Genomic DNA, 17,341 nt, shown 5'->3' with positions numbered 1-17,341 from the left:
GGGCAAAAATAGCTCTACTTTGGGTGTTGTAATTGGTATGTTTTGTGCTCATCCACAACAGGGATGTCATTGTTGAACAATAGAACTCGGAATCCCAATTCATGTTCAAGAAAGAAATTGTATTTAATGCCTTTCACCTGACTTCACATGTAATACATAAATACATGCTCGATAAAAGTGAGTACTAAGGATCTTAACAATATTACTCAGACCTCAAGATGTCCCACGAGATGTCCCAAGGGCGGCATGATGGCACAGTGTTTAGCATTGCTGCTTCACAGTGCCAGAGACCTGGGTTCAATTCCAGCCTTGGGTGACTGTCTGTGTGGAGTTTGTATATTCTTCCCTTGTCTGCGTGGTTTTCCTCTGGGTTCTCCGTTTCCCTCTTCTATAACTGGGAAGTCTAAAGATGTGCAGGTTAGGTGGATTGGCCATGGTAAATTGCCCCTCAGTGTTCAGGGATGTGTGGGTGGGTGGATTAGCCATGGCAAATACACAGGATTAAGGGGATAGGGCCTGAGTGGGATGCATTTTCAAAGAGTCAGTGCAGACTCGATGAGCCTCACGGCCTCCTTCTGCCCCTAGGGATTAAATGCTTCTATGTATAACCAGCTTGGTACACAGTGCAGTTTGATCTTTATAATAATAGAAAAAGTTATGGCTTTGTGCAATGTCCTAATTTACTCCATTTTTCATCTCATCCTGTCATGCTATTAGGCCTCTCGTGATAGACAGTTCCTTTGTATGACACACAGTCAGGAATAAGGGACAATGGGGTCCATGTCATGCAAGGGAATTTATCCCCTATTAAGCATTGATGTTATACCATGATATCAGTATGTCCTAGCCTCATGTGCCAAGAAATAGGACAGCAAAGCTGTAATAGTATCATTATACATAACAAATTCAAGCTATAATCTTAGCCCAAGTACACTTTAAGAGTATTTGATATGAGCAGAGAACAAACCTAAGCCACAGTAGTATCAACACAGCCAGTGAGAGGGAGGCCAGTGAGAGAGAGTAACCCACGGTGTAGATCAATTGCAATGCTTTCAGTAACCCATGCGGATTTTTCTGCAAAGATGTGACAAAACAACATATCATTATTAAGAACAGTATGAGTTGTGCTTCCCTGTAGTTCTGACTAACCAGCAACAAGATTTTCTAATAAATACAAGTTCCCAGTTACAGAAGTCAATTTTTTTTCGAAATACACGTTGTGAAATCTAGATGAGGACTAGGGCGCATACTGTTTTGCATTAATTCTCAGGATTTGAGTTAACATAGAACATAGAACAGTACAGCACAGAACAGGCCTTTCGGCCCACGATGTTGTGCCGAGCTTTATCTGAAACCAAGATCAAGCTATCCCACTCCCTATCATCCTGGTGTGCTCCATGTGCCTATCCAATAACCGTTTAAATGTTCCTAAAGTGTCTGACTCCACTATCACTGCAGGCAGTCCATTCCACACCCCAACCACTCTCTGCGTAAAGAACCTACCTCTGATATCCTTCCTATATCTCCCACCACGAACCCTATAGTTATGCTGGAAACATTCATTACTCATCCCTTGAGAAGGCTTTGGTCGGCCTCCATTCTGAACCATTGCAGGCCTTGGGCGGGATTTTCCGGTCATGAGCGCCCCAATGCCAAAGGTTCCCGCCCGAGGTCAATGGACCTATAAACGGTTCGCCTAACCGGAAATTTGTAAAAATCAAATGGTATTCGTCATGTTCACTCAGCACCTTATCACCCAGCTTCCAATGGGTTAGCAGAACGAGCTGTACAAGCATGCAAATTATCGATGGAGAAGCAAGCTTACAGACCATTGCCTTTACATTTAGCAATGTTCTTACAATAACACGCTAAATACAATCACAGGGGTCACGCCAGCCGAGTTCCTAATGGGATGTCATCTGTTGACCCAGTTGGAGTTAGTATTTTCAGATCTGCTGAGGAGAGTAGACAAGCCTCCCTGAGGCAAAACCATGAATGGAGGAAGAAGGGTAGCATTTTGCAAGTTGATGAGCTAGTCCTGGTCAGGAACTTTGCAGCAGGACCGACATGGATGGCTGGTAAAATTATGGAAAGAAACAACATTGTCGAAGTAGAAGGTTGGTGTGTAATAAAACATGTGGATCATTTGAGAAAGAGAATTGGTGTTGATACCAAGAAGCAAACAGACACCTCCTGTAGTCGATTTGTGTTCATCAGTTGCTGATACAAGGATCCCGTTGTAAGTGCGGAGCTGTGGCACTCAGCGGTTTTCGAAACTGAGGAGGACTTTTACCCCAAACTGATGAGTTTACTTTTTGCAACAACCCACTCAGATGCCTCACTCACTGAAGATCGCTGGTTTTGTTTGAAAAATGATCGTTCAACGTTGGAGGAAAAGTCTCACTGTCTCCAAACTGTCAAAACCAGTTTCAAGGGACTATTACCAGGAGTGAAGGAGCTGTGAACTCTGGCCAGGAAAGCATTTCCTGTGCCTTATTTCTGTGTTAGGGTTAGGGTGTTTGAAAGCCTGATGCAATTGTGCAAGAAAGCAAATTACTGTGGATGCTGGAATCTGAAACCAAAAGAGAAAATGCTGAAAAATCTTAGTAGGTCTGGCAGCATCTGTAAGGAGGGAAAACAGCTGGCGTTTTGAGTCCAGATGACCCTTTGTCAAAGCTAAAAGGCATAGAAAGTAGGAGATATTTATACTGTAGGGTGAGGGAATGAAAGATGAGTCATAACCATAAAAACAACAGGAAAAGCTGCTAATGGCAGTCCATAGAGAGAAGAGGAGGTGCGAATGGCCAAACGGCAGAGAAGCTGAAATCAGAGGGTAAGCTGTAACAGATGAAGATGTGGGTGGTAATTGTGCATCATTGTGTTCAACATTCCCAATTCACCAACTCTTCGAGGCAATTGAGATAGCAGCTGAAGAGAACTCCTGAAACCTTACATCCAAGTGATGTTTAAGACCTGGCTTTATTGTGAAGGGAGTGAACAAAGTGACCAGTGTGAGTATCTAGCCATTTGCCATCATGAGTGTCATGGAGATGAATGGTGACAGATGGTTTCAGAATTCTGTTTCAGTGTGAAGACCAACCATACTGACATCGCAATACGCCCATTGAAAGTGATGATTCCTTTTTTATTTGTTTGAATCTGGATTTAGCACACTTATCTGCATCAAATTGTGATATCGATCAATCCAGGATGTCACATCGGAGCACATTGCCAGATTTTGAGAAACTGTGTCACAGCATTCCCATGTGTCTCATTAGGCTTGGTAATGACATAAAATAATAAAATTTTTACCAAGTACTTTGAAAACACAGACTTTCACATTTATATGGTGCATAATGTTACATCACTATAATACATGAACTTTAATAATTGTGGCACAGTGATTAGCGCTGCTGGCTTACAACACCAGGGGCCTGGGTTCAATTCCAGCCTTGGGTCCCTGTCTGTGTGGAGTTTGCACTTTCTCCCCGTGTCTGCGTGAGTTTCCTCCAGGTGCTCTGGTTTCCTCCCACACTCCAAAGTTGTGCAGGTGAGGTGGATTGGCCATACTAAATTGCCCCTTAGTGTCAGGGGGACTAGCTAAGGTAAATACATGGGGTTATGGGGATAGGGTCAGGGTGGGATTGCTGTCGGTGCAGGTTCGATGGACCAAATAAGACCATAGGACATAGGAGCAGAATTAGACCACTTGGCTCCGCCATTCAATCATGGCTGATATTTTTCTCATCCCCATTCTCCTGCTTTTTCCCCATAACCCCTGATCCCCTTATTAATTCCCTTATTAAAATGGCCTCTTTCTGCACTGTAGGATTCTATGATTCTATGTACTGAATGTTACTGTGTTCTTTCATTGCTGCTGTTGGCACCTGGGTTGCGTTAAATTTCAAGTATGAAAAATGAATATTGGAAAATAATTTTGGAAGCATTGCCTCCATACCATTGGATAACAAAAATCTATCTCAGTTTTAAAATTAACAATTGATCTCGCACCAGTTGCCATTTTTGGAAGAGTTCCAAACTTCTAACACACTTTGCATCCAGTGAACAGCATAGCAGTGGAACAGAAGAGCAACTGAATCAATAGAACATAATGGACGCGTATACGAACCAGACTTCATGGCAGCGGAACCCTACTTAGGCTGATTCAGCAAGTTCATGAGAGACTGAGAACAAATAGGGACATGCACTCCTTACAGTAAAAGACTATCAGATATGATGAATATTAAAAGTGGGTGCTGTACTAAAGTTAACACTTTTCGAAGTTCTGACAGAATGGGAAGCAGATAGACTGGATGTCCAGATGGAATCTATATGCAGAATAGTCCTTCCTTCTTGGTGACCAAGGAAACAGGAATTTCTGTTGTAAAACAAATTTCCAAATATCTCAACAGCTTACCTTCTGCTGAGCATGTTGATTGCCTTTGGAACATTCAGAATGATCCCGCCAGATATCAGTGGAATTTGAGTGTGTCATCCAACTGCCATTGTCCAGGCAGTACCTGTAGACCCTTTGTGTGCTCCCTGCAAGAGAGGCAACTGGAGGTGAAGAAGTTTGGAGGCACAAACACGGAGCTTTAAAAGTTTGTAGATTATAGGCAGATGATCAATGATGATGGCACGGAATTACAGTTTGAAGACTCGCCTTGAACAAGTTTTGCTTACCTGAGGGGAAAGCAACTATTTCTCCAGAACATCTTTTAGTTTATCTATTGGAGTCACAAGTAGGCTTACATTAACACTGCAATGTAATCACTGTGACAATCCCCCAGTCGCCACACTCCAGCGCTTGTTCGGGTACACTGAGGGAGAATTTAGCATGTCTTTCGGACTGTGGGAGGAAACCAGAGCACCCAGAGGAAACCCACGCAGACATGGGGAGAATGTACAAACACCACATAGACAGTGACCAGGGCCAGGAATTGAACCCAGGTGCCTGGCGCTATGAGGCAGCAGTGCTAACCATTGTGTCACTGTGCTGCCCCGCATCTGGCCAACCCTCTGATATTTATCTGACTAGTCCTTGGATATTTCAATGTTTTCCCACAAGATTACATGACTCAAAACAAGAGAGGAGGCGAAGTGGTTGAAAAGTGCATCGACTGCTGTTCTGGTCATTATAGGATGTGAGGCAGTCTTTGATGTACTCGCTAATTCTTTCCTATCTATCAATTTTATATGTTCATATGTTTGATATATATTACTAACTATTATTGGCACAACTGGGTGTCTTTGATGGAAGCAAGCTGGAAACAATGCTCATGCAAACAAGTGAACATTTATTGACTGTTTACACTATTTACAGACAGGAAATTAGCAGGGCTCCATTAGAACTGTTTTTCCCCCTCAGGTTCCAGTTACAAGTGATAATCTGACATCACTGACAATGTATTCCAGTTGTTAGCATCATAGCTATTGACCCATTATACTACATCTCCCCCATTTGTTCTATTCAGTAACATTAACTATTCACACACCCATCCTACTCCTGTCCCCACCCCAAGTCCCGACTGTCTCTTGCGCTGGTGGCGCTAATCTCCAACTGTGTTTTTAGCTCTCTTTGAGGATGCGTAGGATGCATTCTCTCCACAATCCTTTCCATGGAAGGCATCCACCTCTGCACTAACCCTTTATACTACACTAACAAAGAAACTTTGGAGCAGGTAAAGTATTTACTTAGCCGGTAACTGCTGCTTTATGTGGCGCAGGTGAAGGACATTGATCCTCTATCACCTGGAGTTAATTCATCTGAACTGGGGCAGCAATAGAGGTGTTACGAATGAATGCTGTGCCTCGGATTAAAAGTCAACATGGTGACTATTCAAAAGTTGGCCTGTGTATAACAAGCTAGGTTGCAGTGGTTGGAATACTTAAATTGTTTGGCAACACTCATTATTAGGTGTTGGACCTGTGAATTATTACTCTTTCGCATCTTCATGTCTCCAATATTGTGACAGAGGAAATTAATCTGGGGTTGGATTGACATAGAGCTCCATTGTTGTTTGATTGCTTATTGAACATGCAGCACGATCGCACTTTGCATCAGTGTGCACAGATTACTTTTAAAGCTGCCTTCTCTTGTAATTAAATTCTGCAAGCAGCGAGTTTAACGCAGGCCACCAATCACTGATACAGAAATTAGGAGCACGCTTCAGAGAATCCGGCATTGACTGAATAATGCGCTGACTGCAAAACATATTCATTTTGGAAAAACATACTGACGTTTTAATGTTGCAGTGTATTCGAAAATCAAACAGGCTGATGATGCAGGTGTATCGGCGCATCGTGCCATGGGGTGGTGAGGGGGAAAGCTGGTGGTGGGTGGGCACGGTGGGTGGGGGGATGTGGTATGAGATGGGCTTGATTGTTGCCCGACTGCACTCGAAGCAGCATTTCTGAGGGTTAGCATCAAGGCAGGTCAGGACCCTCACAACACTCAGAAGGGAAGATATCAAATGGTTGCTTTCGGTTTCTTATCTGAGGGATGTTGAGATGGAGATCATAAAATCATAGAATCACTACAGCGCAGAAGGAGGCCATTCAGCCCATCGAGTCTGTACCGATCACAATCTCACCCGGGCCCGATCCCCGCAAACCCTCATATTTACCCTGCTAATCCCCATGACAATAGAGCTAATTTAGCATGGCCAATCAACCCAACCCACACATCTTTGGACTGTGGGAGGAAACCGGAGCACCCGGAGGAAACCCACGCAGACACGGGGAGAATCTGCAAACTCCGCACAGCCAGTGACCCGGGAATCAAACCTGGGTCCCTGGTGCTGTGAGACAGCAGTAGTAACCACTGCGCTACCGTGCTGCCCCAGATGGCTGACTCAAGTTGACTGCAGTCGTTGGAAGACTTAAATTGCTTGGAGATGGTTGACTCAAGTTGCATTGGTTGCTATTGGCACAGAGCTCAGTGGGAACAAAAGGTGAATAACATTTATAAATACTTTTCCTTTCCCTCTGATATAGATGCAAGACTAAAAGATTTGTAGAAATGAAGTGAGCTTTACTTGAGGATTACCTGGGTTAATCCAAGGGAGGTACCAGGGACAGGGTTCTGACACATTCCCCGGGTACGATTCTGGCCAGCAGACAAATTGGTCAAACGTTTTGTTGCAAAATACCCCTATTTGGAAGCAAATGTAAGTAAATTATTCAAAGAATTGCAGGCAAAATTTCTAAAAGTATAATTTAAAACAAATACAGAGAGTTGAGTTTTATGGCTCTTAAACTTCAAGATCAGAGACCTGGACCGGATTCTCCGACCTCACCCATGGGTGGGGTTTTCCGGTCCCGCTGCAGTGAATGGAGATTTGGCTGAGCGTCAAATTTTCCATCCTTGCTGGCAGCGGGGCTGGAGAATTCTGGCCTTGATTTAGTAGCAGAGTTTGCATTGCTGATCATTCATTTTGCATTTCAAGAGACACGAGTTGGGGCAGACTTAATCCAGCTCTAGTACAGGTGAATCCACAACATAAACTGCACTGATTGGCAGCAATCGTACAAAAGGCTCACGAGAATGGCTATTATATGAAATGGGGTGTTACAGATTTGAGGGTCTGAGGGTGAATCGACGGTAGATTGTGGGAGCACTGTGGAAGACATTGCCATGGAGCTGTTACTCTGTATCTCCTGTAACACAGCACACCGCAGAGTTTCAGACTGAATTATTGCTCATAATTCTGTTCGCTGATGTAGAACGTTCATTCTGAGGAATGGAAGGGCTTTCATATTGAAGGTTGATTCTCAGTGTCCTTAACGGTGTGTTGGTGAGATGGATGTGGATACATTGCTTAGGTTGAATATAAAGGCTGGAATTCTCCCAAAAAAATTCTAAGTGTTGAATTCGAGGGAAAACTGGAGTAATTCACGTTTTTTTCAGTGGGAGTTCAGACTAGAATCTCCGACACTCTGTGCACTGCAGAGGTCACCAGCGTGAATATCATTAGATTTCAGGGGTGGGGCCTATTCCTGCTCGGGAGGCTGAAACCAGCGCACCTCTGCGCATGCGCAGTGGCCCTGAACTGTCGGCCTCCCGTTTGCTGGCCAGCTCGGGACCCCTGCAGTGCTGCCCCTCCAACCCCCTCCATGGCCCGATTGTGGCCCCCCCAACCATTCTCAGGCCAGCTTTGACCCCCTTCGTCCCAGACTGCCCCATTCTCCAGCCTACCCACTACCCCCTGCACTGCCTATGCCCCCCCACGCCCTACAGTATAGACACCCCCGTAAGCAGACCCTCCTGCCGACAGACACCCCCCCACCCAGCCCGCCCCGATGGCTGGCCTCCCTCCTACCCCCATCCATCCCAATAGCACACTGGCAGCAGGACCCCCTTACCTCCACTGATTGTCCCTAAGCCCCGCCCCCAAGGCCCCTCTCCCTATGCTCCACCCCCTTGTCACTGCCTGATGCCTGGTGGGCAGTGCCAAGGTGCCCCCTGGGCACGGGCACTTTTCCCCTTGGGTAGTGCCAAGAGGCACAGGCTGGCACTGCCAGGCTGACCATGATGGGGGCACAACACCTCTGCCACCCAACCTCCTAGGGGGCCCTGATTGCCCCCCTTCACTGCAGTGGGGCCAGGCTGCCAGCTCCCCAAAAGTGGGGATCTACAGTAAACCCCGCTGGAGTGAAACTCTCTGGCGGGGTGGGAGAGGGTAGCGGACCTGAGAATTCAGTCCCGGGCCCGCTAATAGCATTTAAATTATATTTAAAATATCATTTAAATGCTATTTTCGCCTCCCTGCCGATTTTTGGAAAAGACTGCGCCAGAAATCCGGTGCTGGGAGACGCTAGCAGGGCGCAAACGCTTGCGGGAACCCTGCACAATGCCCCCCCCCCGCCGTGCGATTCTCCCAGCCCGCCACGCTAAAAAATTAGTGCAGCAGGTTGGGAGAATCATCCCCAAAATAAGAGTCATCCAGCCTGACTGCAAATAAAAGTCAATTCAATGTAAATAGAACATAAAGGGCAATTGGTTCAGTTCTGGATTTGTCAATTCAATGAGTTGACTATCTACCAATTAGATTTCTATGAAAACATTTGAAATTTTAGCGCCATAGACCTTGCGATTTGGTATTGTTTTATTTGTGAGTGCTCAGAAGTAGCCCCCAGTAGATTTTGTGCTAAAATAAACCTTTTCAGATAAGTGCCAAGAGTGGAAAGGAAGGTTTATGACCTGTTCCTTTATTCCTGTCGAAGATTTGATTAATCTGAATCTGAAAGGAATTACAATATCCTGGGAAGAAATATTACCTTATTTACAATGAATTCTTTTTTCACCAATTTAAGCTTCATTTAAAGTCAGGCTTGCATTAACACTGCAATGAAGTTACTATGAAATTCCCCTAGCCGCCACACTCCGGCGCCTGTTCGGGTACACTGAGGGAGAATTTAACATGGCCAATGCACCCTAACCAGCACGTCTTTCAGACTGTGGGAGGAAACCAGAGCACCCGGAGGAAACCCACACAGACATGGGGAGAATGTGCAAACTCCACACAGACAGTGACCCAAGCTGGGAATTGAACCTGGGTTCCTGGTGCAGTGAGGCAGCAGTGCTAACCACTCTGCCACCGTGCTGCCCCATTGTTTCAGTCCTGCAATCAACATTAATTTTAGTCTGATTTCTTTCTCTCATTTCAACCTTTATTTTAGTCTTGGTCCCCACGAGAAATTTAGTTTTCTTTATACCTCGGCTAGCTGAACATTTGTCTCTACCATTTTACTTGACTAAAGCAACAATACTGCTGACACAACCAACAAGGAGCTGAAGTGATCCTTTGTTGAGGGTTACAGTTTGATGTCAAGTTAGGAGAGAGAAGAATCCCGCATTTAAACAAAGATGTGCAGGTTAGGTAGATTGACCATGTTAAATTGCCCCTTAGTGTCCAAAAGATGTGGAGGTTAGTGGAATCTGCAGGGTAAACATGTGGGGTTACGGGGATAGGGCCTGAGTAAGGTGCTCTGTCAGAGAGCTGGTGCAGACTTGATGGGCCGAATGGCCTCCTTCTGCATAGCAGGGATTCTATTATTCTATGAAAGGTGGCATCAGCTTGGTTAAATGGCCTTTTCTAGTTGCATGTTCTTCCAATCTTCAAATCATCAAGGCTGGAATTTTCCTGCCGTTTATGCCTGGCTGCCCGGGACTGAAATCTCCAGGTGTGCTAGCGTCTCCCCCCCACACCCCGCTGCCAGGAGTGGTTCACTCCAGCGGGGTTTACAGTAGTTCCCTACTTGCAGGGAGCTGGCAACCCAACCCTGCTGGGTGAAGGGGGGGTGGGGGGCAATCAAGACCCCCCAGAGGATTGGGCACTGGAGGGGTTGCCCCCTGGGCATTGCTAGCCTGATAGTACCAGCCTGGACCCCCAGCACTGCCCAAGGGGCAAAGTGCCAATGTCCGGGGGCACCTTGACACGCCCCACTGGGCATTGTGCAGTGCCAAGGCGGTGAGGTCTAATGAGGGGTGGGGCCTAATGGGGGCAATTGGTGGGGTTGGGGGGTCCTGCTACCACTCTGCACTTGGGCTGAGTGGCAGAGGGAGGGAGGCCAGCGATTGGGGATGAGCATTGGGGTGGAGGTCAACCTGCTGGGGGGAAGGTTGGAGCTGCGGGGAGGGGGCGGGTGGGGTGGGGGGGGGGGGGGGGGGGGGGCGGTGGCCAGCGGAACCGCGGGGGGAGGGGGCGGGGGGGAGGAATTGGGAGATGGGGGCTGCGGGGCGGTGTGGGGGGAGATAAAGATGGGCCAAGGGTAGGAGGAGGTGGGGTGAGGCTGGCCCAGACACATCCAGGGAGTCAGCGATCGGGCCATGGGGGGAAGGATCGCACGGCTGGCGATGTGGGGGTTGTGGAGCTGGCAGTATGTTGCTACTGTCCATACGCTGATCTCAGTGCTGACAGATCGGTGCATGCGCAGGGGGTCGCTCAGCGCGATGCTGCCAGCCTCTCTGGTGGGAATAGGCCCTGATTTTCAGTGTGATTTACGCTAGTGCACTCTGTGATACACAGAGTGCGGGAGATTCACTTTGAAATTGCCGCTGAAAAAAACAGCATGATTTACTCCAGTTTTCACACAAATTCAACATTTAGAATTCTTTGAGGAGAATTGCCCCCATTATTACCTGGCCAGGATTAAGAAGCTCTTACATTGTGAATTATTCATTTGTGGTAGAACATAAAGGAACAATTTCATCAGCTGCTAAGGTGCAAGGTACATGCAAAATACTACAAGTCTGCACAGTTTGTGCACTTTGTTCTATGTCCTAGTCTAACAAAGTGACCAGGGGCCATTTCCTGGCTGGTCATTTATCTAATTCTTGTAACTGTAACTGATTATTAAGAATTCTAGTCAATTTGTCTCTCAATTAAGTCTTTCTATTCTTAGTGAAGGATCGACATTATTGAGTTACACAGGAAGTGAGACAGCTGTGTGACAAAGTAGATAGGGACATTTTATGGATGGGTTTCGGTCACATTATAGATGGTCAAATGTTCAATGAATTTAGAAGATGTCACATTCAATGTGCTCGAGATGTTACTCACGGCACACATTAGATCATGGCCATTTAACAGCGATTTCAAACAAAAATGAATGACTATTTTAGAACTGAACAGTTAATGGAAAAGTTCAACCAATAATATCCTCATTCTATGCTGCTCCTTTTTCTTAATTCAGCTTTTTTGTCCAAAATAAATCTTAGAGCTGTGATAAACCTGGAGCATTAGCAAACTTTAGCTGCATCTCAGTGAGGAGCTGGTTTGCTTCAAAGCAATTCCATTCTAATTTACAATACCACCTCCACCTCAAATCAACTTTTCTCTTCCATAGTTTGTCTATCTCCTCTCCCCCCATCCCCTTGCATGACCCACCTTGCAGTGCTCCCCCTTGCACGACCACCACTCCCTACCCTTGCAGAGCTGCCCTCCTTGAGCAGCTCCCTCTTCGAGCAGCTTCCTCCTGCCTAGGCCCTCCCGCATATCACCCCGACATTGTGCATAGCTCCCCCTTCTGCCATCAGAGCCTCACCCCTACTCAGGCCTCACCCCGTGGCACTGCTCCTGGCGCATTTATGGTGCCCAGTCAGGCACTTCCAGGGTGACAAGTCAGCACTGTCAGGCTGGCACTGATGGCACTGCCCGGCCCTGGTCCCGACCACCTCTGAGTCTCCCCTCCCCTCAGACTGGCCACGGCACCCGGGTCTCCACTACTGCCGAGCACTGGTGTTTCTCGCCGGTGTGACATCTCGCCGGAGAAGGAGGAAGCAGCCGTACCAAACCCGGTAAGTGGATAGTAATGTAGGCAATTCTATGTTAATAGGCTTCACACCCTTTGGCTTCTCACACGGAGAGCTGGTAAGATCGTGCCCAATGTATTGAATAAAGTCAGAGACTTGGGGAGATGTAGGATAATATAAAGAATATACAGAATAGAGTCAGAAACTACGGGGGAAAAGTAGTGTAAAAGGTTACTGTTAAAGATGTAAATAGACAATCTACATAATCGGTGATGTCAGAGCAGCATGGTGGCATAGGGCGGCATGGTACCACAGTGGTTAGCACTGCTACCTCACAGCGCCAGGCATCTGGGTTTGATTCCTGGCTTGTGTCACTGTCTGTGCAGAGTCTGCCCGTTCTCCCCCTGTCTGTGTGGGTTCCTTCCGGGTGATCTGGCTTCCTCCCGCATTCTGAAAGACGTGCTGGTTAGGTGAATTGTCCATGCTAAATTCTCCCTCAGTGTAGCTGAACAGGCGCCGGAGTGTGGATTTTCACAGTAATTTCATTGCAGTGTTAATGTAAGCCTACTTGTGACACTAATAAATAAAGTTTAAAACTTTTAAACCAAGTGCTCACTGAATGATGTTTGCGTGTGAAGCCTCGTGCTAAGCCTTGCCATGTATACAGTTAGAAGAATGTTTAATAAAAGCTAACATTTACCAACAGCCTTGCCTCCATCAGTCTCTGTTGATCCTAACTAATTACAATCAAAGCTAAGACCCAGGATGGTAATAAAAGAGGAGCCGCTATGTCCGAACCTCGATGGAGCATGTTGCCTGCAGACAGCACAGTGTAACATGTTAGAGTCTCACCCACAACCCGTTTCCCATCCTCCAGCATTATGATGGCAAACTATTACTGCTGGAGATCGACTTTACCGGGGATGCGGAATAAATATCAGCTTTGCCAGACTAATGAGGAATGAGAACTGAATCAAATATCTTGTTTTCAGTCTCCTTGGATCGATGCAAGTTACTGTTGAGTGCACTTTGCTGCAATTGAAACTTCAAATCTTTGTTTGAAATGTGCTGTAAAACTAGTTTAAATCACAGATTACTACAGTGCAAAAGAGGCCCTTTGGCTCATCGAGTCTGCACCGACGTGTGAAATGCCCTGACCTACTCACCTAATCCCACTTGCCAGCACTTGGCCCATAGCTTTGAATGTTATGATGTGCCAAGTGTTCATCCAGGTACTTTTTAAAGGATGTGAGGAATCCCGTCTCCATCACCCTCTCAGGCAGCGCATTCCAGACCCTCACCACCCTAAGGGGAACAGCTGCTCCATATGCACCCTGTCCATGCCCCTCATAATCTTGAACAGCTTCATCATCCCTCGGTCTTCTCTGCTCCAACGAAAACAACCCAAGCCTATCCAACCTCTCTTCATAACTTAAATGTTCCATCCCAGGCAGCATTCTGGTAAATCTCCTCTGCACCCCCTCTCGGGTTTATGCCCTTCCGATAATGTGGCAACCAGAACTGCACACAGGACTCCAGCTGTGGCCTCACCAAAGTCCTATACAACTCCATCATGACCTCACTGCTTTTGTAATCTATACCCAGATTGATAAAGATGAGTGTGCCATGTGCCTTTTTCACCACCCCATTTACCTGCCTTTCCACCTTCAGTGATCTATGGACAAACATGCCAAGGTCATTGGCTAACTCCACAGAACTCTCTGAACAAAGCATAGCTTTACTCCACAAAATTCCTCAGTGTGAATCAGTGTTGCATTGTGAAAAAAACAAAACTAATGCCATAAAATCATCAAGTACTACGGTGCATATCTGGAAAAAAATGAATAACAATCTGAACCCACTTGGAACTTGCAGCCTTTGTCCTCCCAATATTTAAAACAACTCACTTCAATATTATTGTTACTATTAAACAATCATAAAAGATCAACAGTGGAACATGTGTGGTCATTCTCAGATTTCATATTTCTAGTCGGTCACCTTGTCCACCAAGGAACGGTTTTCAGATGCACATTGGACCTGACTGTCTTAGTGTTTAAATTCATTGCACAAAAGTTTAATGAATTAATTAAATTAATAACCCACTTCACACCAAATTTATGCAGATGAGTCTTTCAGGACAACACCTATTCATCAGGAAAGTTCGGAACTGGCAGTTGGCCGCTGGCCAGACCTAACACGTTTGCCAATAAAAATTGTAAAGTATATTTATTAGTCACAAGTAGGCTTACATTAGCACTGCAATTAAGTTACTGTGAAAATCCCCAAGTTGCCACACTCCGGCACCTGTTCGGGTACACTGAGGGAGAATTTAGCATGGCCAATACACCTGATCAGCATGTTTTTCAGATTATGGGAGGAAACTGAAGCACCCGGAGGAAAACCACGCAGACACGGGAAAAACATTCAAACTCCACACAGACAGTGAACCAAGCCGGGAATCAAACCTGGGTCCCTGGCGCTGTGAGGCAGCAGTGCTAACCACTGAGCCACGGTGCCGTTCTTTACAAATGTGTCAGAACGGGCTCTAATGTATTGCTGATTACAGTGAAACACATCTGGAATGGAACAAAATTTCTAAAGCAGGGTTGTGTCCTGGTGGCTGCGATTACTTCATGGGAGAGCAAGGTTAGAAACTTAGCCCTTGAAACCAACTAATGAGTTCTTTCAGTGCGTAATAAATCATGAATGGACTTTCTGTTTATCTCCTTATTTAACTGTTGGTTCAACCTTACTGAATTCATTCCTCTAATCTCCTGAATCACACCATGGCTTGCATGGCATTCACCACCAGTGAGGTTGGAACAACATCCAACCATCTCACATCTTATTGTATAGGGGTAAGAAGGAGGTCAATGTGGGCAGATTTTTTTGGATTGTTGCCAGGTCAATCGCCCATGAGAAGCATCATGGCTAAAACAAATTCTGCCCTTCTTGCACTTGAGTTGTGAATCGGAGACACTGGGGGCGATTCTCCCACCCCACTGAGTTAATTTTCTAGCGCAGCGGAGTGGGAGAATCTCACAGCCAGGCATGCGTTTGATTCGCTCATGAGTTCCTGCCGCGAGCGCACCTCCCAGAGTTGGATTTCTGGCGCCGTCAGATCCGCACTGGAAACCAGCGGGAAGAAAGGTAAGATATTTAAATCTTTATTTAAATGTAAATTAAATGCAATTAGTGGGCCCAGGACTGAATTCTCCAGGCGTGCTAACCTCTCCCACCCTTCCAGAGTATTTTGCTCTCGTGGGGTTTAGGTGGGTCCCCACTTCCGGGGAACTATCGGGATGACTTCGCTGGAGTGAAAGGGGGCAATCAGGACCCTCCAAACGATCGCGTTGGGGGGGGGGGGGAGGGGTTGGTGCCCTGTGGGCATTGGCATCATGGCAGTGCCAGCCTGTGGCCCCTGGCACTGCCCAAATGGCAAAGTACCCATGCCCATGGGGCAGTTTGGCAATGCCCACCAGGCATGGGCAGTGCCAAGGGGGTGGGGACAAATGGGGGTGTCCCCATTGCCACTCTGCCGTTGGGATTGATTGGGGCAGGAGGGAGGGTAGTGATCAGGGCTAGCTGGGATGGGTTGGGGGGGGGGGGTGTGCTCTGCTGGGAGGGGGAGTTGGCCAGGGTGGGTGGGGGCCGTCTGCCTTCCGGGAGGGGATCATCACTGGGGGAGGGGGGTGGGGGGGGGCAGTGCTGGAGATCGAAGTAGGCTGGCGGTGGGGTCAGGGTTGGGCCCAGGAATAGTCGGGGGTGGGGGGGGGGCAGGATCTGGCTGTGAGGGGATTGAGGGGGCAGCACTGCGGTGGTCCCGGGCTGGCCAGCGATCAAGCTGGCCGGCAAAGAGGGAGGCTGACAGTTTAGGGCCACTTCACAAGTGCAGAGGCGCGCTGGTTTCAGCCTTCCGCCCCCTGAAATCTAATGATATTCACGCTGGTGCCCTCTGCATCGCACAGAGTGTGGGAGATTCTAGTCTGAGCTCCCACTGAGAAAACCAATGTGAATTTCCCACAAATTCAACACTTAGGAGTCTTCATTTTTATTCCCCCCTTCCTAGCCCATGGTTGTTCCAATCAATTGTGGTACTCCCTGCTGCCTCCCAGTTTGGAACAATGGACACAGTACAAAGCAGGAATGGAGACTGGGATTGCTGCAGTTGCACTCTAGGCAAAATCTTTGACATTCGGATAGACAATGTTTCCTCATATAAATGAGGAACTTGGCACAGTGCAAACAATGGACCTTTTCACAATTGTGCAGGACAAGACAAATGTCAGGTGTTATTTTCTGAGATAAAGCACCATGAGGTTGCCTAGTCACACTTTATCGTGGTTTGCTGAGTGAACAGGCTTGAAATGAAAGTGTATTTATTAGTCACAAGTAAGGCTTACATTAACTCTGCAATGAAGTTACTGTGAAATTCCCCTAGTCCGGTGCCTGCTTGGGTCAATGCACCTAACCAGCACGTCTTTCAGAATGTGGGGGAAACCAGAGCATCCGGAGGAAACCCACGAAGACACGGGGAGAATGTGCAGACTCCACACAGACAGTGACCTGAGGCCAGAATTGAACCCAAGCCCCTAGTGCTGTGAGGCAGCAGTGCTAACCACTGTGCTACCGTGCCATTCCCTGATATTAATAGATGGATGTGTGAAATTTTACAATGATGGTCTTCCTATTATTATAATTAATTAAGATATTAAGCATTCAAACTCAATTCACAAAATATCAGATGAATATTAATTGTTCACAAGTTTTTCTCAACTAATAGTAATTTTAAGCCTTTAGGAATTTGCTAATCACTGTATCACCCATGGAAGTCTAATTTGCAAATATTTGGTTACATGTGCAATCTCTTTCTCGTTCTATAAATTGAGACTTGTAATTGAGGTAAATAATGACCTTTTCAACCAAACAACTGAAAACATGACCCTTGCCCACCTCCCCCCCCCCCCCCCCCCCGCCCCTCCTCCCCCCTCGCCCCTGACGAGAGTGCTGTGAATATTAAGTGCCAGGAATTTTCAAGTTGACTGAACTCAATTGAATGGGTCGTGTCTGATTATTGGAAAAAGG

At 46.7% G+C, this 17,341-nt stretch overlaps 1 protein-coding gene across 1 annotated transcript in view; it reads right to left on the bottom strand.

The window, feature by feature from the left end:
* glp2r (glucagon-like peptide 2 receptor) overlaps positions 1-17,341 on the bottom strand; it is an 80,407-nt gene that overhangs the window by 44,126 nt on the left and 18,940 nt on the right. The window contains exons 3-5 of the mRNA XM_078225976.1: positions 7,049-7,153; positions 4,418-4,542; positions 968-1,074 (exon numbers count right to left, since the gene is read on the bottom strand). Coding sequence (XP_078082102.1) covers positions 968-1,074; positions 4,418-4,542; positions 7,049-7,153 — 337 coding nt within the window. The remainder of the gene's footprint in view (positions 1-967; positions 1,075-4,417; positions 4,543-7,048; positions 7,154-17,341) is intronic.

This window comes from Mustelus asterias, chromosome 12 (genome assembly GCF_964213995.1).
Source record: "Mustelus asterias chromosome 12, sMusAst1.hap1.1, whole genome shotgun sequence".
In the NCBI taxonomy this organism is placed as follows: Eukaryota; Metazoa; Chordata; class Chondrichthyes; order Carcharhiniformes; family Triakidae; genus Mustelus; species Mustelus asterias.
Note: the sequence above shows the minus strand (reverse complement) of the source record. Positions and strands in the feature narration are given on the sequence as shown.